This window comes from Bubalus kerabau, chromosome 6 (assembly GCF_029407905.1).
Source record: "Bubalus kerabau isolate K-KA32 ecotype Philippines breed swamp buffalo chromosome 6, PCC_UOA_SB_1v2, whole genome shotgun sequence".
In the NCBI taxonomy this organism is placed as follows: Eukaryota; Metazoa; Chordata; class Mammalia; order Artiodactyla; family Bovidae; genus Bubalus; species Bubalus kerabau.
In genome coordinates, this window is record NC_073629.1 from 83200494 (window position 1) to 83223092 (window position 22599).

At 34.3% G+C, this 22599-nt stretch overlaps 1 protein-coding gene across 7 annotated transcripts in view; it reads right to left on the reverse strand.

The window, feature by feature from the left end:
- The window catches only part of ATG4C (autophagy related 4C cysteine peptidase), a 99362-nt gene that overhangs the window by 43154 nt on the left and 33609 nt on the right, over positions 1 to 22599 (reverse strand). For 4 of the 7 annotated variants that reach the window (XM_055585635.1, XM_055585632.1, XM_055585634.1 and 1 more), the window contains exons 3-5: positions 15231 to 15314; positions 4676 to 4909; positions 2021 to 2351 (exon numbers count right to left, since the gene is read on the reverse strand). In XM_055585635.1, coding sequence (XP_055441610.1) covers positions 2021 to 2351; positions 4676 to 4909; positions 15231 to 15314 — 649 coding nt within the window. Of the gene's footprint in view, positions 1 to 2020; positions 2352 to 4675; positions 4910 to 12690; positions 12784 to 13393; positions 13435 to 15230; positions 15315 to 22599 lie in introns of all 7 variants that reach the window. The other 3 variants (XM_055585637.1, XM_055585636.1, XM_055585638.1) reach the window with 3 other exon arrangements.

Sequence of the window (22599 nt, forward strand, 5' to 3'; positions counted from 1 at the left end):
AAGAAAAAGAAAGCCAACATTTTCTAGACTTTCCTATTTAACCTTTAGTGCCTGCTTTCAAAACTATTACCTGAATGGTATTTTTAAAAAATCACGTCAATTTTTTCAAAGTAGAATATTACTCTAAATTACTCAAAGAACATAAAAACATAAGTTTAAAATTTTAAATTCTTGGGTATAAAAGCATGAACCCTACCCAGTCCTCCCAAAAGAATTTCTCTCAAACTCCCCTGGCTATATTAAATGCTTTCTAAAAAGTGCTATTACAATACGCTTCAAGGTTTGCCTCATATTAACTTACATTAAATGAAAGAAAGTCAGTCAGTTGTGTCCGACTTTTGCGACCCCCTGGACTGTATAGTCCAAGGAATTCTCCAGGTCAGAATACTGGAGTGGGTAGCCTTTCCCTTCTCCAGGGGATCTTTCCAATCCAGGGAGAATACTGGAGTGGGCAGCCTTTCCCTTCTCCAGGGGATCTTTCCAATCCAGGGATCAAACCCAAGTCTCCTGCATTGCAGGTGGATTCTTTACCAACTGAGCTATGAGGGAAGCCCATTACATTACTGATTAGCAAAATATGATTGTTCTCTAGTACATTTAAGGAAGTTTTTTATCTTTTCTTTAAACAATAGCATGACTTCTTTCCTTCATTCAAAAACCTATAGGACCTGAACAGATGAATTTCCTACTTTCAAGTCTTAGAATTCTGTAAGTAAAACTGCAAATTGAAAATTTTTTCCAAGTGAATATAATGCTCTCAATGGTTCACAAGATATGAAAAAAAAATCATAATATCTGTAAAAGGAAATTACACAAATTGTAGAAAAATAGATACTTTTATTTAACTGTATCTTTATATTTTTTTTACTTTAATATCCCTTATTTTGCATGTTTTTATGTGCTAGTATAAAAGAGGGATGGAAAATTATGGCCCACAGTTCAAACATGAGCTGAGGCCTGTTTCTGTACAATCTGAGGCTAAAAAATGGGTTTTAGTTTTCAGACTGTAAAACAAAAAAAATTTTTTTTAATAAGAAAAATGAGCAATAGAGCCCTTATAGAGCCTGAAAAGCCTCAACTATTTACTATCAAGTCTTTTACAGAAAAAGTGCCCTGATCCCCGGGGATATAGAATGTAACATCTTGAAGAGCAGAAACTATGCTTTTATGATTATGTTTTTATAAATGTCATACTAAACTGGACTTGATATTATTCTTAATAATTCATTTAATAACATTAGGCAAATATTTTTTCAACTGGAAGCATTTGGCCTATAAAATATAAATCTTTTAATATGCAAAAAACACTGTAATAATTTGGATTTTTTATATTATTCTAAATGGACTAAATTTACTATAACATGCTGTAATTTGATGATATTATTAATGGTTCAGTTAATAATAATGGGAAATATAACAAATAAGATAATTTTTTTAAAACTTCAGTAGTAAATGGCACTATAAACCTGGGGTATAGTGAAATTTGACTTTCAACTTTTTTCTAAGTACTCTGAATATCACATACCCTTTACTTTTACTATGATATAATTATATTAATAATCCCATACATTTACAATTCACAAGAATTTGACGTGTGCAAAGAAATGCTGGAAACATCAATTTTAGCTCTTGACATTTCATTACACTATCAGTACATTATAGCCCCCAGGTTACACTGTTTAAAAAAAAAACTATAATGTCATGCATGTTCCAAGGTTGAAAGAGTTGTTAGTTTTAAGAACATTTCAATAAGGTAGTCTAGTGAAAACCTGGTTAGAAAGAGACCTTGGATATCCATACCTATGAGCAAAAGAAGAAAAATTTGTCAGTAGATAAATTAAATGTGACTAGAATCACAATATGTCTTATCTTTTCCCTAATAGCAAATGAAAGTTCCTTTATAAATATTCTCATACAGTTAGATTTTAAAAGTTCTAATAAGATATATGCACTGCAAAAATCAGTATCTCTGAGCCTGAGGACCTCTGTCATGAGATGGAAGACTTTAAAACAGTTTTACCTTAAAATGTGAGCAACAACAGCCGGTCCATACCAATCTCCAGCTTTTTTCCCAGACTTCTTTCCATATTCTATTAGCTGATGTAAACCAAAGAGAGCCAAGGGGGAATCACCAAACCAAGAGATGATTTTCCGGTGATAAATTTCATTTTGCATCTCACGATCATCAGAATATCTCTCGATTTTTTCCTTCAGAGAAATTGTTGGGGTTTTGAGTTCTCTCTCCCCTGAAAGCGATGCTTCAAATGATGCAGTAAATTTTTTTACAGTGTTGGAAGTCCATGATTCAGAGTCTGAATTTTCAATGTTCAAAGCATCTGGCCAGGTCCAAGCTATAGTAGTTACAAAGCAAATTATTCAGATCTTTTAAATAGTTAGACTTTAACAATTCTACTAAAATAAGTATGCAGCATTTAAAGTTACATGAGTTACTAAACTAAAATAATAAAGTCAGAAAGTAGATTAATGGTTGTATATGGGGAAGGAGGAATACTGGGAATGACCACTATTAGTATGGGCTTCCCTTACTTAGCATAGCATAGCATATAGCTCAGCTGGTAAAGAATCTGCCTACAATGCAGGAGACCCCAGTTCAATACCTGGGTCAGGAAGATCCCCTGGAGAAGGGAATGGCTACCCACTCCAGTATCCTTGCCTGGAAAAATCCAGAGGAGCCTGGCAGGCTATAGTCCATGGGGTTGCAAAGAGTTGGACACAATTAAGCAACTAAGCACAGCACAGCACTATCAGCATGCGGTTTCTTTGGGGGAAGATGAAAATGTCCTAAGGGGATAATATTAAAATTTTGTAAATATACTAAAAACCACTGAAATATTGTTCACTTTAAATAAGTGAATTTATAGTATGTAGATTAATAAAGGTGCTTAAAAAAATAAAGGTACAAGCAGAGAAAACATGCTAATTTATCAATGATGCTTTATTTAGAGTTGAAATAATATTCTCCACACTTTTCTGTAGTTTCTAAAAATTTTTAAATGGGAATATATTACATATAATCAGGAAAAAATTACCAAAATGAAAGAGAAAAAAATAGTAAACTTAGGTACAAATGGACAATTCAATATGTTTCTCTTTCTTTTCTTTTTTTTTATAGTACTAAGATGGGATAAAGACTTTTACATTCCATTACCAATACTGCTCACCAGATCTTGACTACCCAAAGGCACAATAAATATATTGAATATCATTCACAGTATTCATGAGAGATTCACTTCAGAAAATGTGTTTTGTTTTGGTTATACATTAAAATAAAAGTTTGACCATGGAAGTTAAATATTTCTTTTCAAGGTTTTTTTTTCCTCATATACTCCTTTCAAAATAATTTAATTATTCTTTGGGGAATAATATCAATTCTCTAGTAAGTGAAGTTAATAAAGTCATTAGAGATCAAAGATCCCCCCACACAAAATCAACTATATCACTACCTCATTCTTTTTAATAATAAGACAGTCCCCAAACATTCATGCAATTTTAAGTTAGCCAAATGAGTCACAGGTTCAGAGGCCAAGTCAGGACTGTGAAAAGTGTTCCAATTTGCGTCCATGATTGCAGGAGACTACAAATGAATCATCCCAGGAAAAGCTGAAAAGTTCCTTTCCTTGCAATATCTACACCATTCTGGAATAAATATTCTCTCTAAATGATCTCATCAATAATACCTACAGAAAGGTTATTAAATATTTGCTGGGCATTGCAGAAAATTATCCAACACCTAAAAAAATATAATGATACTTAGTAGCAACCAGATACAATAGCCTAAAACAGTAAACTAAAATCTTCCTACAAACGTACATATTACGTAAAAATAAACTAGTGGAAATGTTAAGAAAGGTGGCACATCAGAAAAAATAGATATATGTAAGTCAGGTATCAATGACATTTTTTAGAGTCTAAAAGTATGATGACTTTATTTATTAATAGAAAATAACAATCAATTTAACTGATTATAGCCACACGACTGAGCGACTTCACTTTCACTTTTCACTTTCATGCATTGGAGAAGGAAATGGCAACCCACTCCAGTGTTCTTGCCTGGAGACTCCCAGGAACAGGGGTGCCGAGTGGGCTGCCGTCTATGGGGTCGCACAGACTTGGACATGACTGAAGTGACTTAGCAGTAGCAGTAGCAGCCATATTTATAAAAATAAAAATAATATTAAAGCATTACTGATGATATGTAGAGTGAAAAATAAAGAAACCAATATAAAACTTCTTAAGATTTAAATAATATAAAAATATTTTAATGTAAAAATATTAACTGCACAATAATTATCTGCTCAGTCGTTGCTGCCAGAATTTACAAACTGCAGATAATCCAGAGAGTCCAATTGAAAAGAACTAAATAATAACAAAAACAAAAAAATCCAAAGACTACTAAAACTTGAACTTAATTCATAGTGGTAGCCATGAATAATATTTACATTCAACCTGTATTTTGGAAAGGTGAATCATGAAAGTTAAAGTCATACTGGCCCAATTCAACAAAGATGTTATGTTACTTGCTAAATAAGTTACAACTTCAGAAGACATCAGAGAGTCAAGAAAGTTAACATCAGGGAATTTCATTCAGTTTGCAAGCTAGACTTAAAATTTAAACAACAGCAATAAAAACCCCCAAACCAAAAATTTGATTTACCTCTACCAAGAAAGTGTAGTATGAGCCCTTGAGCCAGTAGCATCTGGCCAGTTCTTAATGTACACCCCCAACCACAGTCTGTTGTCAAAGCTGAGCCTTCTATTTGAGGAAATTCTTCCCTGTAGGTAAGCCATATTCTTGAAATGAAATCTTTACGAAATTCTTCTACATTTCCTGCAATCACATGATCTTCTATTGTACACCCTGATCTTGCAGGTAAGAGTTCATTTTCATCTACAAAATAAAATTATAAAAAAATATATACAAAGTAATATATAAATATATACAAAAAAATGTCAGTAATGGTAATATATTCCCATTACTGTTCATATGGAGTATGGCACAATCCAATTCTTTCTTCAGATTTAAACGAAGATAAATCTTACATTCTGTTCAGGCTGTTATGAAAATCAAATAAGAATGAATGCAGAAATGATTTGTACACTTTGGTACTAACTAATATAAGATATTATCAGTAATTCTGTTAACAATAACATTCTATATTCCAAATATAATCAACTCTAATGAGATAATATAAAAATGTTTCCTTTTTGCCTCACTTGGCTCAATATACAGGTATTAGTACTCTCTAAAATGAGATTAACAAATAAAATATCATGATTTGCCAATATGTAAAAAATGTATATAATCATATGATAACTATATCATATGATAACTAGCTCAAATAAAATATAGATGTATTTATTGTTAGGAACATTTATACTCAAATTATAAAACCAAAACTAATAAGCTAATGGCATCATCAACTCAATGGGTATGAGTCTGAGTAAACTCCAGGTGACAGTAAAGGATGGGAAAGCCTGGAGTGCTGCAGTCCATCATCAGGTAGCAAAGAGTCAGACATGACTGAGCAACTGAACAACAACAACAAATAAAATTATTAAATATGTTGTTACCCAATCATGTTAAAATATATTTTTTAATTGTTGCCACTCACATATGTAATTTTTAAAAGCCTTTACAAATTGATTCTCTCTACTGCAAGGAGATCCAACCAGTCTATTCTGAAGGAGGTCAGCCCTGGGATTTCTTTGGAAGGAATGATGCTAAAGCTGAAACTCCAGTACTTTGGCCACCTCATGTGAAGAGCTGACTCATTGGAAAGGACTCTGATGCTGGGAGGGATTGGGGGCAGGAGGAGAAGGGGACGACAGAGGATGAGATGGCTGGATGGCATCACTGACTCGATGGAACTGAGTGAACTCACTGAGTGAACTCCAGGAGTTGGTGATGGACAGGGAGGCCTGGCGTGCTGCGATTCATGTGGTCACAAAGAGTCAGACACAACTGAGTGACTAAACTGAACTGAACTGAATACAATTTCTATGTGAAAACTATGGTCACTATTTGCCCAATAATTTATAAAACACCAGTGCTCAGAATGAACTAACATTCCCTGATCTTTCCAGAGAGAAAGTCTTAGTCATCTTTTCAGCTTCTGCATGCATACAGTACCTAGCACAAACAGATCCTAATAAATGTTGGCTGGTTTGGGTGAATGGATGGATAGGTAAATAAATCTGCCTATAACTCTCAACTCCAAGGAGTTTAATTTTTAATGCCATTATGCAAGATGTTAAAGCAGTTTTATCATGCTTTTATTCCTCATGTTTTCTGCATCTATCCCTCTTAAGCTCATTCTGAAAAAAATTACAATCACCCAAACTTCATAATATTCAGTTTAATGGAGCTAAATTGTAGCATATAGTTTTAATAATTAAAAGAATACATGCCAATCCTCTTTTATCAATGAATTTCTCTTAATACTAAACCTTGAATCTAATTATAAATAAAAATTAAAATGCCTGGAAACTGAATATGGCACTATAAATATGTCAAAAGTTTCTACTTTAGGAGACATTTAAATTTGTTTTAAATTGAATACAATAACACATAACTATCACACCTTATCCTGTGGCTTGCCAAACACATAGTTCCTAATTTCCTACCTTGACAAAGTGACTAATTCCTTATCCTTTTAAGATCTAGTGTCCCTCTTAATATTTACTCTAAATATTATTGGAAAACTCCTAGTACTAAATGAACTTTGTGGTCCTGTTCACTTTCCACTATAATACTGTTCCTTCTATTCCACTCTTTGACTGGCTTTCCTTTTTACAGTATTAATTATATCAAGAATATTTTTTTTATTTACATCTGCTTTCCATCCAGATTTCAAGTATACCAGAGAGGAAGAAATGTGTTTATCTTCTGGACCTCTGAATGTTCAGTGCCTAACACAGAGTTCAGTCCATAGGAGATGCACAATAAACATTTGTCAGGTGAATGTAAGATAAATGGAATCAAAGGAAGACATGTTTTTTAAATTTTGTTTTGCTTTGCTTTTGTTTCCCATGATGGAACAGATTTCTGAGCAGAGGTTTATAAAAAATGAGAATACCTAAAAGAACCACTAAAAGAGTGAGATAGAAAGCTGATAGAGGAAAGAGAAGAGAATCGCTAGCAATATTGAGAGCTCAGTGAAAGTCTGCCTCTCACCAACAAAAAAAGTTGGACAAATAACATAAAATAGACTATTAAAATTGACCAGGCACATGTAAAAGAAAACCAAAAGGAACTACTAGAAATAAATAATAATAATAACAGAAAATAGAAATTTGGTATAGTTAAACAGAAAACTACACATAGCTCAGAAGATAATCAAGGAACCAGAAAAACTAAAGAAATTACTTAGAACACAGCACAGAGACGCAAAATAACTAATATCTAAAAACCAAAGAATTTAAGAGACATTAAAAAAAACTAATAACAGAAAAGCTTGTCAAAGATGTACAGGAGAACAGGAAAAATGGAGAAAAACTATAATTAAAAGTGACTGAAATTTTCTCAGATTTTAAGAAATATATGAATTCTGAGTAGAATAAAGTGAAGCCCACACAAAAGACAAAGAGCTGATCTTAAAAACAACCAAAGAGAAAACACACACACACAAAATGACAGCTTTAAAACACTAGAGAGAGAAAATCATGTCCTAAAGTGAGCAAAAATTTATTAAACAGAATCCAAAAACTACTAACCATTTAAGAAAGTAAAAAAGTCAACCAGATTATATTAAAATTATGAACTCTTTAAAATTATGAGCTCTTCAAAAGATAAATGATGAAAAAGTAACTAAGGGAGTAGGAGACAACATTTCCTGTAGATATATTCAAAAATGGATTCATACCCAAAATATATGAAGACAATCTAGAGAGACAATTTAATAGAAGACATGTTTAAATGGAAAAATATCTATGAAAATATGCTCAGTTTCATCAGTTATCAAACAAACGCAAATTAAGATAAAATGTTTCTTTAATAAATATGAAAAAATACCAAGTACTGGTGAGCTGAGAGCAAGCAGAATTCTCATACGCATCTAGCAGAAATATAAATTAGCACAACTGGTTTGTAAAATTATCCGGTAGTATATACTGAGACTGAACATATGAATACCCTGTGACTCAGCAATTACATCCCCAGGTATACACACTGTATGAAAATCCATATACATGTCCATTAAAGCACATGTACAAAAATATTCACAGGAGGGCTCTTACTGATTGCCAAAAACTGAAAACTATCCAAATCTCCACCACAAGTAAAATGGATTAATAAAGTGGCATATTCACACAATGCAATACTCAGAATACAAAATATCCAGCACCCAAAAAGGTAAATAATACAATGTCTGGCAATCAGTCGAGCATACAAATAGGCAGGAAAACACAAGCCAAAAAGAGAATACTCAGTCAATCAAAACTGAACCCAAACTTACAAAAGTGCTAGAATTAGCAAACAAGAACATTAAAAGAGTTATTAATATTATAATATTGTGCTGTGCTGTGCTAAGTCATTTCCATCATGTCCAACTTTTTGCAATCCTACAGACTATAGCCTGCCATGCTGCTCTGTCCATGAGATTCACTATATACAGCCTGCCATGCTGCAAGAGTCGGAGTGGGTTGCCATGCCCGCCTCCAGGGGATCTTTCCAGGCAAGGATTGAACTCATGCCTCTTACATCTCCTGCACTGGCAGGCAGGTTCTTTACCACTAGCACCACCTGGAAAACCTCACAACAGTATTACATATGTTCAAAAAGATAAGTAGAAACAAGTCTTTTTACTGGAATTTTAGACATACAAACTACAATGTCCAACATAAAAGATATACTGACTGGGATTTATGACAGCTATTGCTGAGGAAAAGATCAAAAGACTGGTGAACTTGAGGACAAAGCAATAGGAACTATACAAATTAAAACAGAGAAGAAAAAGAATTTTTTTAAAAAATAAAAGCACATCAGTGAGATGTGGCACAATTTCATTCGTGCTAATATATGTTCAACTGGAGATCCAGAAGGAGAGGGAAGAGAGGGGAGGATAGAAAAAAATATCTGAAGACAAAATGGCTGAAAAAATTCAGAACTGGTGAAAGCTATGAGACAACAGTTTCAAGAAATTCACCAAAACCCAAGCAATCATGAAGAAAACGACACCACTTCAACATCATAGTCAAACTATTCCAAACTAGCGATAAAGTAAAAAATCTTAAAAGCAGTCAAGAGTAAAAAAGACATTATGTACAAAGAAAGATAAGGATAACATCAGGTTTCTCACAGTAAACAAAACAAGCAAGAAGATAAATGAATCACAGCACGCCAGGCCTCCCTGTCCATCACCAACTCCCGGAGTCCACTCAGACTCATGTCCATTGAGTCGGTGATGCCATCCAGCCATCTCATCCTCTGTTGTCCCCTTCTCCTCCTGCCCCCAATCCCTCCCAGCATCAGAGTCTTTTCCAATGAGTCAACTCTTCGCATGAGGTGGCCAAAGTATTGGAGTTTCAGCTTCAGCATCAGTCCTTCCAATGAACACCCAAGCCTGATCTCCTTTAGGATGGACTGGTTGGGTCTCCTTGCAGTCCAAGGGACTCTCAAGAGTCTTCTCCAGCACCACACTTCAAAAGCATCAATTCTTCGGCGCTCAGCCTTCTTCACAGTCCAACTTTCACATCCATACATGACCACCGGAAAAACCATAGCCTTGACTAGATGGACCTTTGTTGGCAAAGTCATGTCTCTGCTTTTCAATATACTATCTAGGTTGGTCATAACTTTCCTTCCAAGGAGTAAGCGTCTTTTAATTTCACGGCTGCAATCACCATCTGCAGTGATTTTGGAGCCCAGAAAAATAAAGTCTGACACTGTTTCCACTGGCATGCTGTGATTCACGGGGTCACAAAGAGTTGGACACGACTGAGCGACTGAACAGAACTGAACTGAACTGTAAAAGATAAAAGGGCAATATCTTTAAAGCCACAGAAAGAAAAAAATCATTAACCCAAAATTCTATACCCAGCAAAAAAACCTTTTGAAAATGAAAGCAAGACTCTTTCAGAGATACAAAAGCTGAAAGAATACATCACCAGCACCCCTGCATTGTAAGAAATGTTAAAATAAGTCCTTCAAGCAGAAAAAGAATGAAATTTAGCAGACAGAAATATGGATTCCTACAAAGGAATGAGAAATACCAGAAATAACTACATGAGCAAATATGTAAGTTTTCTTAGCACTTAAATCTCTTGAAGGATATTGACTGTTGAAACAAAAACAATAACAATGTATTGTGGCATGTATTAGACACAAATAAATAAAATATATGACACTAATAGCATAATAAAGACCAGGAGGAGGGAAGTGCAATACACCACTCCAAGGTTCTTATACTATATGTAAGTTGATATAATACCACTTGAAGGTAGACAGTGATAAGTTAAAGATGTATACCAAAACCTTAAAGTAACCAGCAAAATAACATAATAAAAAGTTATAGCTAATCAGCCAGCAAAGAGATAAAATAGAAACCAGAAATAGTCAAATATTCTGAAAGAAGGTAGAAAAGAGGAAAAGGGAACAAAGCAGATTTAACAAATAGAAAGTAAACAATGAGATGACAAACTTTACTTTATCAATAACCATATAAAAGGTGAACACAGGCATATCTTGTTTAACTATTCTTCACTTTATTGTGCTTTGCAAATAGTGAATTTTTTATACCTGAAGCTTTGTTGACAACCCTGCATTGTCAGATGATGATTAGCACTTTTTAGCCATAAAGTAATCTTTAATTAAGGTATGTAGAAGCAACTGTTAGAACCGGACACGGAACAACGGACTGGTTCAAAATTGGGAAAGGAGCACATCAAGGCTGTATGCTGTCACTCTGCTTACTTAATTTATATGCAGAGTACAGCATGCAAAATGCCAAGCTGGATGAAGCTCAAGCTGGAATCAAGATTCTCAGAAGAAATATCAATAATCTCAGATATGTAGATGACACCAAAGGTAGAAAGCAAAGAGGAACTAAAGAGCCTCTTGATGAAACTGAAAGAAGAGAGTGAAAAAGCTGGCTTAGCATTTAAACTCAGCATTTAAAAAAGCAAAGATCATAGTATCTGTTCCCATCACCTCATAGCAAATAGATGGGGAAAAAATGGAAACAGTGACAGATTCTATGTTGTTGGGCTCCAAAATCACTGCATTGGTGATTGCAGCCATGAAACTCAAAAGACACTTGCTCCTTAAGAAAAGCTATGACAAACTTAGACAGTGTATTAAAAGCAGACACATCACTTTGGCAACAAAGGTCTATATAGTTAAAGTTATGATTTTTCCAGTAGTCATGTACAGATGTGAGAGTTGGACCATAAAGAAGGCTGAGGGCTGATGAATTGATGCTTTCTAACTGTGATGTTGAAGAAGACTCTTGAGAGTCCCTTGGACTGTAAGGGGATCTAACCAGTCAGTTCTAAAGGAAATCAATCCTGAATATCCACTGAAAGGACTGATGCTGAAGCTGAAGTTCCAATACTTTGGCCACCTCATTAGAAAACACCCTGATGTTGGGAAAGATTGAGGGCAGGAGGACAGGGAGTGAAAGAGGATGAGATGGTTGGATGGCATCACTGACTCAATGGATACGAGTTTGAGCAAACTCTGGGAGATAGTAAAGGATAGGGAAGCCTGACGTGCTGCAGTCTTTGGAGGCACAAAGAGTTGGACATAATTGAGTAACTAAACAGCAATATTATTTTTTAGATATAATGCTATTGCATGCTTACTACACTATTATACTGTGTAAATACAACCTTTATATGTACTGGGAAACCAAAAAATTTGTGCAACTTATTTTATGGCAATATTTGGTTTATTGCAATGGTCTGGAACCAAACCCACATTATCTCCAAAGTATGCCTATAGTCTAAACAACTTAATTAAAAGGCAAGGATTATCAGATTGGATAAAAAAGCAAGATTCAACTATTCACTTCCTACAGGAAACAAACTTTAAACATAAAGACAAACAAATTAAATGTTTTAGAATATTTAAAAAGATATACCATATAAGGTATACCATATATACCATATACCATACCTAAGCAAAAGAAAGCTTAATATAAGACAAGTATGCTGCTGCTGCTAGACAAGTATATTTCAGACCAAAAAATATCACCAGGGATAAAGAAGGGTTTTATAATTATAAAGGGGTCAATTCGTTAACAGACCAAAACAATTTTAAATGTTTATGCATCTAATAACAGAGCTTCAAAATCAGTGAAGTGAAAACTAATACAACTGCAAGGAGAAATAGACAAATCCACAATTACAGTCTGAGATTTCAATATCCCTCTCAACAAGTAGGACAGTGCAAGAATAAAGATTTGAACTCAACCAACTTGACTTAACTGTCCTTTTAGAACATTTCAGTAATAGAATACACATTCTTGTCAAGCACACAAAGAACATTTACCATATTTAGAACATTATACCATATTTAGACCATAAAGCAAGTCTCAATAACTTTAAAGAGATTAGAATCATAAAAGTGTTTTCTTTGAACACAATGGAATTAAAAATCAATAACAGAACAAGATCTGGAAAATGTCCAAATTGAGCAATGTACTTCTAAATAATTAATTTCTTCCTACATACCCTTTCTTAGTAAATGGCAAAAAGTCATGTTTCAAAAAATTCCACACTGTGGGATCTTATTTCCATAACATTTGGGCATAATCTTGGCAATATCTGGAATAAGAGAGATCCATGAAAATAGCAGAGATAGCACAAGAACCAAGACCATATCCAAGAAGACCCTTTGATATGTTAATTTCATGCCCTTTCTTCTGTTCTATAAAGAGATCCCTAGGCAAAGCTCCACCCTGGGCTGGCTTCAGCTCAGAAAAAAACTTTTATTATTTTCTAGCCTCTGTGCTACCCTCTCTACTTCTTAAAAACTTTTTTACCCTTTTTTCCATGTACTTTTTTTTTTTTGTCCATAGGTTAGAATGATTGTCTATAGGCGTTCCTTAGCCACAAAATTAGGAGGGAGAGAGCCTTATCTCCGGTTATTCTTGTTAAATCCTTTGGGTCCCTAAGAAAGAACTGGTATGCTAGAGATAACCACACATAAATTTTTTCCTTAATGGTCTCTGGACCCATCGTGTCCTGAACCATCTAAGAGAAAATCTAAAAAAATCCTAGCCAGATTGGGGCATGGTATCTAAGGGGAAATGAGGCTTTCTTAAAATAAGATAAAATCCTTAACTGCTTCTCTTAGAGATACCTTAATTTTTTATTAAATTTTGGTACTTGATCAAAATAATACCGATTGGAAGGACCATTTGGATTTACATACCATGAACATTGACTTAACAATGCACAGCATGATATCAAACTCTGGGAAAGAAAAATTGCATAATATAAGTTTGTAGTTCAAGAAAGGTAGCAAGATAAATTTAAACCTTGAAAAAGCAGATCAGACTTTGCATAAAGTAATATAATCATATTAAGATTATAACCTTACAAGAATCTTATACTTATTTATCATCATTAATTCATTGTAGATAACTCAGAGGGAGGCAAAATAAAACCATTGTGATTGGAAGCACTTAGATCTGTGAAACAGATTGCCAACACCTTCAAACTGAAAGGGAATCGAAACAACTGAACAAACTATCCACCAGATAAATGTCAATAAATAATGAGAGATAAGTGACTCTGGTTAAAGTAATTTGACTAAAATCCTTAGCAAAACGAAAAAACTATTAGAAAATATTTACATAATAGAAAAAAATAATTAAAAATCAAGAATTTAAGTGGGAATGTGATCCATCAGAACTAGATTGAAAACAACTATTATACACTGATGGCTCTATAAGAAAAAAAAAGAAAAAAATATTTATCTTCTCTGGCTCTGTCCACTCAAGTGGCCTGGGGAAATGTTATCTCCACAATGAAACCTTTTTCTACACGAGAAACCAGAGTTCATTGGGAATGGCTGATTTTATATCTGAGGCTGAAAAGTATAAAGTGGGCATGGCACATCTACTTATAGAAGAAAATAGAAAATTTCCAAAAATTACTTAGCATTTGTTGAAAGATAAGCCAATCTGAAAGAAATCTCCACTGGCTAACAATTTGAGTACCATAAGACGATTACTGGTGGAGACTGACCAATGCACAGTATAGAACCTAAAAACCTATGAGTCCTTATAGACATACAAAGAAAGAAAAGATTAGCATTAAAATATTTCAAATGTGATCAACAGAATATTATATTACTATTAAGCCTACTTAAATCTACCTTGTAGGCTTGTTATGAGAATTAAAGACATTTCTCAAAGAGTTTAGCATGATGCTTGACACATAGTAGGCACTCAATAAAGGGTATAAATTATTAAAAGAAAATATACAATAATAACAGAAAGGATGAGTATATGTGAGAATTCAGAAACATCAAATACAGTAAACAATTTCAGAAATTGGAGCATCCTTATGAACTGGAAAACTTACCATTTTTAGGTTAACTAGAAGGTATACTTTTAATTATTATCATACACTTTAAAATTATCAGAGAATTTGATAAAAATATTAAGATATCAATTCAAATAATATTTATTTAGCACTCATACTGTAAGTCCAAAACTATGAGGGAATATAATAAATGGAGTACAATGGTATGAACTTTAATTTCAAGGAATTTACAAGAAACTCAAACCACATGGCAGTATTTTATGTAACATATTTTATGTGTTAGGAATTAGCATAGTTAACCTTCTATCCATATTTTATGTGTTACATAAAATACAGGTTCTTAAAAGATACATGCCAAAACATATGCATAAAAAGTAGAATGCAGATTGCCAGGGGATGAAAGGAAGAGAGGAATGAGGAGTTACTGTTTAATGGGTACCGAATTCAGTGTTACAAGAGAAAGAGTTCTATAGATGAATGGTAATGATAGTAACACAACATTATGAATGTATTTAATACCACTGAACTGTACACTTAAAAATGACAAAGATGGCAAATTTTGTGTTATGTGTATTTTACCACTTAAATACATAAAAATAACTGGAAGTGAAAAACAAAAGAAATATGTCAAATGTAGATTAATCTAGAAATAAAATAATGAAAACAAAACAGTGAGTTTCTACAAAGATTTTTAAATGGATTACAAATTTAGCACTTACCTTCATATTTAAAATGGTAACACTTTCCAAGTAATAATACAGGAGAATTTCTACTAAAATATGTCTTCGTTTTCAACACCCAACCTAAATGAGACAAAGAGAAAGACAGTTTTGCAATTAAGGGATTTCAGACTAAAAGTTTAGCAGCATTTTCTTTTATTTCATTTCAAATCACTAATTCTCAATACAGATGTACATCTTTTAGAAGTGGAGCAAAAATATGTTGACAATGAACTGAAAATACAGGGCACTTACATTAAATATTTTAAAATAAAGCTAAGTATTTTAACCACATTCTATCTACTTAACAGAGAAAACATTTTAGTTTTAATTTATTTTCCAATAGATCACAATGTTTTCACGGTATACAAATTAAAAGTTAAAAATTCTACTCCAGTTTTCTTGACACCAACCATCTTCCAAAAGGCAATAAGTATTACCAATTTATTGTATTTCCTTCCATTTTAGATAACTTAAAAGTTAAAAATATTTGAACATTCCAATTAAGTAATTTAGGGATAAGATCACAGAGTATACTGCTGCTGCTGCCGCTAAGTCACTCCAGTCGTGTCCAACTCTGTGCGACCCCGTAGACGGCAGCCCACCAGGCTCCTCTGTCCTTGGAATTCTTCAGGCGAGAATACTGGAGTGGGTTGCCATTTCCTTCTCGAATGCATAAAAGTGAAATGTGAAAGTGAAATCGCTCAGTCGTGTCTGACTCTTAGCAACCTCATGGACTGTAGCCTACCAGGCTCCCCTGTCCATGGGATCTTCCAGGCAAGAGTACTGTGGGTTGCCATTTCCTTCTCCCAGAGTATACTGGTGCTTATGATAAGAGCAGATCTCTGAAGTTTCCTAGGGAAATCTGTTTTAACCCCATCATTTCGGCTTAATAAGGATTTCTGAAAGTGATATACAAAGCTTTCAGACATTTTCATCTCAATTTTCCACCTCCCAAACCAAATCCTCAATCCTCAACTTTTAGCTGCAAACTCTAACTCTTTCAATTTTCTTCCTACTAAACTGTCTATATCTAAAAGGTACTACCCTTTTGGCTTTTTATGATGCCATTAATATTCTCAATTTCCTAAGAAAAGCACTTGCTCATTACATTCCTGAATATTCCCAAGTATATGAAATTCCTACGTGCTAATGTAGCCTTAAAAAGCAGCTCCTAAAATGTAAGAACATAGAAACAGAATCTGAAACTGGGAATCAAGACTAGGTCTAGTCTTAAGCAGACCAGCATTTATATTTAACAGAGTTGTTACAAAGTTTAAATGAGTGACTTTTATGAAAGTGCTTCCTTAAAGACTATAATACAAATAAGTACAAAGAACAAGTACATTAAAATATGTATTTATAATAAAAATCATACAAGTATCTGAGTTTGATACTGAAACAGAGAGAATGGAAAGTTAAATATACTGATTAGACTTTGGATTACTCCAAAGTCTAATTTGCAGTACTCCCCCAAATGGCTTCTTTGTCATCAGTCTTTCCCCATGCTAGCATATGCCACTTATCCCTGCCAAATTAATCTCCCTGTGGCTCAGCTTTGATTAGGTAATTCATCTACTCATCTGCTCAAAAACCAACCTCAATGACTCATTAACCTAACAGATTTATAATGAACTTCTCTGTAATACTAAAGACTTTCCTCAATATGATACAAATTACCTTTAGAGCTATCTTTTCCACTAATTTTCATCTATACTCAAGTGGGCTTTACTATTTGGTTCATATTATTCCATGACAAAACTATCCTCCCCAATATCAGCCCATTTCAATCCATTTAAATCTTCTTCTAATTCACACATGCAGTTGTTCTTGTTCCCAATTTACGAGTGTTATTAGTACCATGCTAGAATGATTTTAACCCCCAACCCAGTAACAATTCCCCCCTCCCCAAAAGGCAATATTTCCAAAGTAAGTCCTAAGAACTTCATAAACACAACCTTAAAAGCAAACAAAAAGCCTTTAAGGAGGACTTCTCTGTCCCTACACTTTACCTTCAACCTACACCCTCTTACCAGTCACCAGTCCTTCCAAAAGAAAGAAAAGTGAATCTGAGTCCGAGTCTGAGGCTCTGCAATGATCTGCATTTTACATAAGCAATAAATTATCGTGCACAAAGAGAGTAGAAGTTGTCTTTTAAGAGTTAGGCCTAGAATTGACATAGCCTCCTTTCTCATTCTATTGGTTGACGTAAGACACAGTCCAGCCCAGATTCAAATGAGAAAAAAAAACAACACAAAATGTGATTCACTGAGGACTGTCTTAGGAGAGTCACCATAAACAAAGTGTTACCCCAAAACCTACAGTCCATTAAGTTAGCAATTATAAAATCACAAATAAAGCTTTAAAAGTGTAAACAAGTCAAAGAACATAGAAACAGTAGAGATGATAACAATTTTCTGCAGGAACAGAAATCATGAAGGATAATTTAGAAGAAGGATGAATTATTTAATATTTTAAAAAGGAAATCAAGTTTATATACCTCGTAAAGTCATGTAAATAAGTGGGAGAGGAAAGCAAAAATTAAACATTTTTTCAAGAAAGTAAGCTCCAGTCTCTTTTAAAATTTAAGTGTTATGCCATTTCTAGTTCTGTCTTCATATCATAATACTGACATTGATAAAAAAATAATTCTAAATTACGTTCAGTGTATCCAGAGAACAGCAAGAATAGGGAGCCAAGGGAGACTGGACTTGAATATGTTTCAAGACTTATCTAGATATGTGACCTTGAACATGTCAATGTCAGTTTTCTAATTTACAAAAAAAGAAAACCTTAAAAAGATAGGAGATTTAAATCTCAGAAAGATCTCTAACTCAGAAAGATATGAGATTTAATTGATAAGGTACATAAGGTATAATATACTAGTGGGTGCTCAATCAATTTCAGTCCTTCTTCACTACATAATGATCAAGGGATCAATCCAAGAAGAAGACATAACAATTGTAAATATTTATGCATCCAACATAAGAGCACCTCAATACACAAGGCAAACACTGACAAACATAAAAGGGGAAACTACAGTAACACAATAATAGTAGGGGACTTTAACACCTCACTTATACCAATGGACAGATCATCAAAACAGAAAATTAATAAGGAAATACAAGCTTTAAAATGACACATTCAACCAGATGAACCTAACTGATATCTTCAGGACATTCCATCCAAATGCAGAAAAATACACTTTTTTCTCAAGTGCATCTCAAGCGCACTTTCTTCTCAATATGTACTTCTCAAGTGCACATTCTCCAAGACAGACCACACTGTGGGTTACAAATCAAGTCTCAGTAAACTTAAGAAAACTGAAATCAATCATCTTTTCTGACCACAATGCCTAGATAAAAATTACAGAAAAAAAAAACACTTAAAAACACAAACACATGGAGATTAAACAACACATTTCCAAATAATCAACCAGTCACTGAAGAAATAAAAAGGGAAATCAAAAAATTCCTAGAAACAAATGACAATGAAAACACAGTGACTCAAAACCTATGGGATGCAGCAAAAGCAGTTCTAAGAGGGAAATTTATAGCAATACAATCCAATTTAAGAAACAAGAAAAACACCAAACAGACAACCTAACTTGACACTGGAAGAAGAACAAAAAAACCCCAAAGTTAGTAGAAGGAAAAAAATTATAAAGATTAGAGAAGAAATAAATGAAAAAGAAATGCAGAAAACAATAACAAAGATTAATGAAACTAAAAGCTGTTTATTCAAGAAGATAAATAAAATTGACAAATCATTAGCCAAACTTATCAAGAAAAAAAGGGAGAAGAATCAAATTAACAAAATTAGAAATTAAAAAGGAGAGGTTACAACAGACAACACAACAATACAAAGGCTCAAAGGAGCCTATTATAAGCAATTTTATGTCAATAAAATGGACAATCTGAACGAAATGGACAGATTCTTAGACAAGTTCAACCTTCCAAGACTGAACCACAAAGAAGCAGAAATTATGAACAAGCCAATCACAAGCACTGAAATTGAAACTGTGATCAAAAATCTCCCAAAAAACAAAAGCCCAGGGCCAGATGGCTTCACAGCTGAATTCTATGAAACATTCAGAGAAGAGCTGATGCCTTCCTTCTCAAACTTCCAAAAAATTGCAGAGAAAGGAACACTTCGAAACTCATTCTACAAGGCTACCATCACCCTGATACCAAAACCAGATAAAGACATCACAAAAAAAGAGAAAATTATAGGCCAATATCACTGATGAACATAGATGCAAAAATCCTCAACATATTCAAACATCATAAAACACAACACATTCAAAAGATCATACACCATGACCAAGTTGGGTTTATCCTAGGGATGCAAGGATTCTTCAATATATTCAAATCTATCAATATGATACACCATATTAACAAACTGAAAGATAAAAATAATATGATAATCTCAATATTTGCAGAAAAAGCTTTTGACAAAATTCAGCACAAAATAATTTTGATAAAAATTTTTCAAAAAATGGGCACAGAAGGAATCTACCTCAACACAATAAAGGCCATATATGATAAACCCAGAGCACACATTAATCTCAATGGTGAAAAACTGAAGGCATTTCACCTAGATCAGAAATAAGACAAGGGTGCCCACTCTTGCCAGTATTATTCAACATAGGTTTGGAAGTCCTAGCCACAGCAATCAGAAAAGAGAAAGAAATAAAAGTAATCCAGACTGGAAAAGAAGTAAAACTCTCACTGTTTGCAGATAACATGAACTACACATAGAAAACCCTAAAATAGTGTCAGAAAATTGCTAGAGCTAATCAGTGAATTCAGTAAATTCACAGGAAACAAAATCAATACCCAGAAATCACTTGTGTTCCTATACACTAACAATGAAAAGTCAGAAAGAGAAATTAAGGAAGCAATTCCATTTACTACTGTAACCAAAAGAATAAAATACCTAGGAATAAACCTAACTAAGGAGACAAAAGAGCTGTATACAGAAAAGTATAAGACACTGATGAAAGAAATCTAAGATGACATAAACAATGAAGAGATATTTCATGTTCCTGGGTTTGAAGAATCAATATTGTGAAAATGACTATATTACCAAAAACAATCCCTATCATATTACTGATGGCATTTCTCACAGAACTAAAACAAAAAAAAAGGCATAATTCATATGGAAATACAAAAGACCCCGAATAGCCAAAGCAATCTTGAGAAATAAGAATGAAGTTCAAGTAATCAACCTTCCTAACTTCAGACTATACAGCAAAGCTTCAGTCATCAAGCCAGTATGGTACTGGCACAAAATAAAAAGAAATATAGACCAATGGAACAAGATAAAAGCCCAGAGATAAACTCAGGCACCTATGGGCACATTATCTTTGACAAAGAAGGCAAGAATATACAATGGAGAAAAGATAGGGTCTTCAATAAGTGGTGCTGGGAAAACTGGATAGTTACATGTAAAAAAATGAAATTAGAACATTTCCTAATACCATATACAAAGATAAACTCAAAATGGATTAAAGACCTAAATGTAAGACCAGAAACTATAAAACTCTTAGAGGAAAACATAGGCAGAACACTGTATGACACAAATCACAGAAAGGTCCTCTATGACCCACCTCCCTTGAGTAGAATGGAAATTAAAACAAAAATAAACAAGTGGGACCTAATTAAACATAAAAACATTTGCACAGCAAAGGAAGCTATAAACAAGCTGAAAAGCTAATCCTCAGAATGGAAGAAAACAATAGCAAATGAAACAACTGACAAAAAATTAATTTCCAAAATATACAAGCAGCTTGTGCCACTCAATACCAGAGAAACAAACAACCCAATCAAAAAGTGGGGAAGAGACCTAAACACACATTTCTACAAAGACATACAGATGGCTAATAAGCACATGAAAAAATGCTCAATATCGCTCATTATTAGAGAAATGTAAATCAAAACTACAATGAGGTATCATCTCACACTGTTCAGAATGGCCATCATCAAAAAATCAACAATAAATGCTGGAGAGGGTGTGGAGAAAAGGGAACCTTCTTGCATTGTTGGTGGGAATGTAAATTAATACAGCCACTATGGAGGATAATACGAGACTCCTTAAAAACTAGGACTAAAACTACCATATGACCCAATAATCCTACTATTGGGTATATGCCTGGAGGAAACCAGAACCGAAAAAGACACATGTACCCCATCTCACACGCTAGTAAAGTAATGCTCAAAATTCTTCAAGCCAGGCTTCAGCAATATGTGAACCGTGAAATTCCAAATGTCCAAGCTGGTTTTAGAAAAGGTAGAGGAACCAGAGATCAAATTGCCAACATCCGCTGGATCACAGGAAAAGCAAGAGAGTTCCAGAAAAACATCTATTTCTGCTTTATTGACTATGCCAAAGCCTTTGACTGTGTGGATCACAAAAAAACTGTGGAAAATTCTGAAAAAGGTGGGAATACCAGACCACCTGACCTGCCTCTTGAGAAATGTGTATGCAGGTCAGGAAGCAACAGTTAGAACTGGACATGGAACAACACACTGGTTCCAAATAGGAAAAGAAGTACATCAAGGCTGTATATTGTCACCCTGCTTATTTAACTTATATGCAGAGTACATCATGAGAAATGCTGGGCTGGAAGAAGCACAAGCTGGAATCAATAACCTCAGATATGCAGATGACACCACCCTTATGGCAGAAAGTGAAGAGGAACTAAAAAGCCTTTTGATGAAAGTGAAAGAGGAGAGTGAAAAAGTTGGCTTAAAGCTCGACATTCACATCTGGTCCCATCACTTCATGGGAAATAGGGAAACAGTGGAAACAGTGTCAGACTTTATTTTTCTGGGCTCCAAAATCACTGTAGATGGTGATTGCAGCCATGAAATTAAGATGCTTACTCCTTGGAAGGAAAGTTATGACCACCCTAGACAGCATATTAAAAAGCAGAGACATTACTTTGCCAACAAAGGTCCGTCTAGTCAAGGCTATGATTTTCTCAGTGGTCATGTATGGATGTGAGAGTTGGACTGTGAAGAAAGCTGAACGCTGAAGAATTGATGCTTTTGAACTGTGGTGTTGGAGAAGACTCTTGAGAGTCCCTTGGACTGCAAGGAGATCTAACCAGTCCATTCTAAAGGAGATTAGTCCTGGGTGTTCATTGGAAGGACTGACGCTAAAGCTGAAACTCCAGTACTTTGGCCACCTCATGCAAAGAGTTGACTCATTGGAAAAGACTCTGATGCTGGGAGGGATTGGGGGCAGGAGGAGAAGGGGATGACAGAGGATGAGATGGCTGGATGGCATCACCAACTCGATGGACATGAGTGTGGGTGAACTCCAGGAGTTGGTGATGGACAGGGAGGCCTGGCGCGCTGCGATT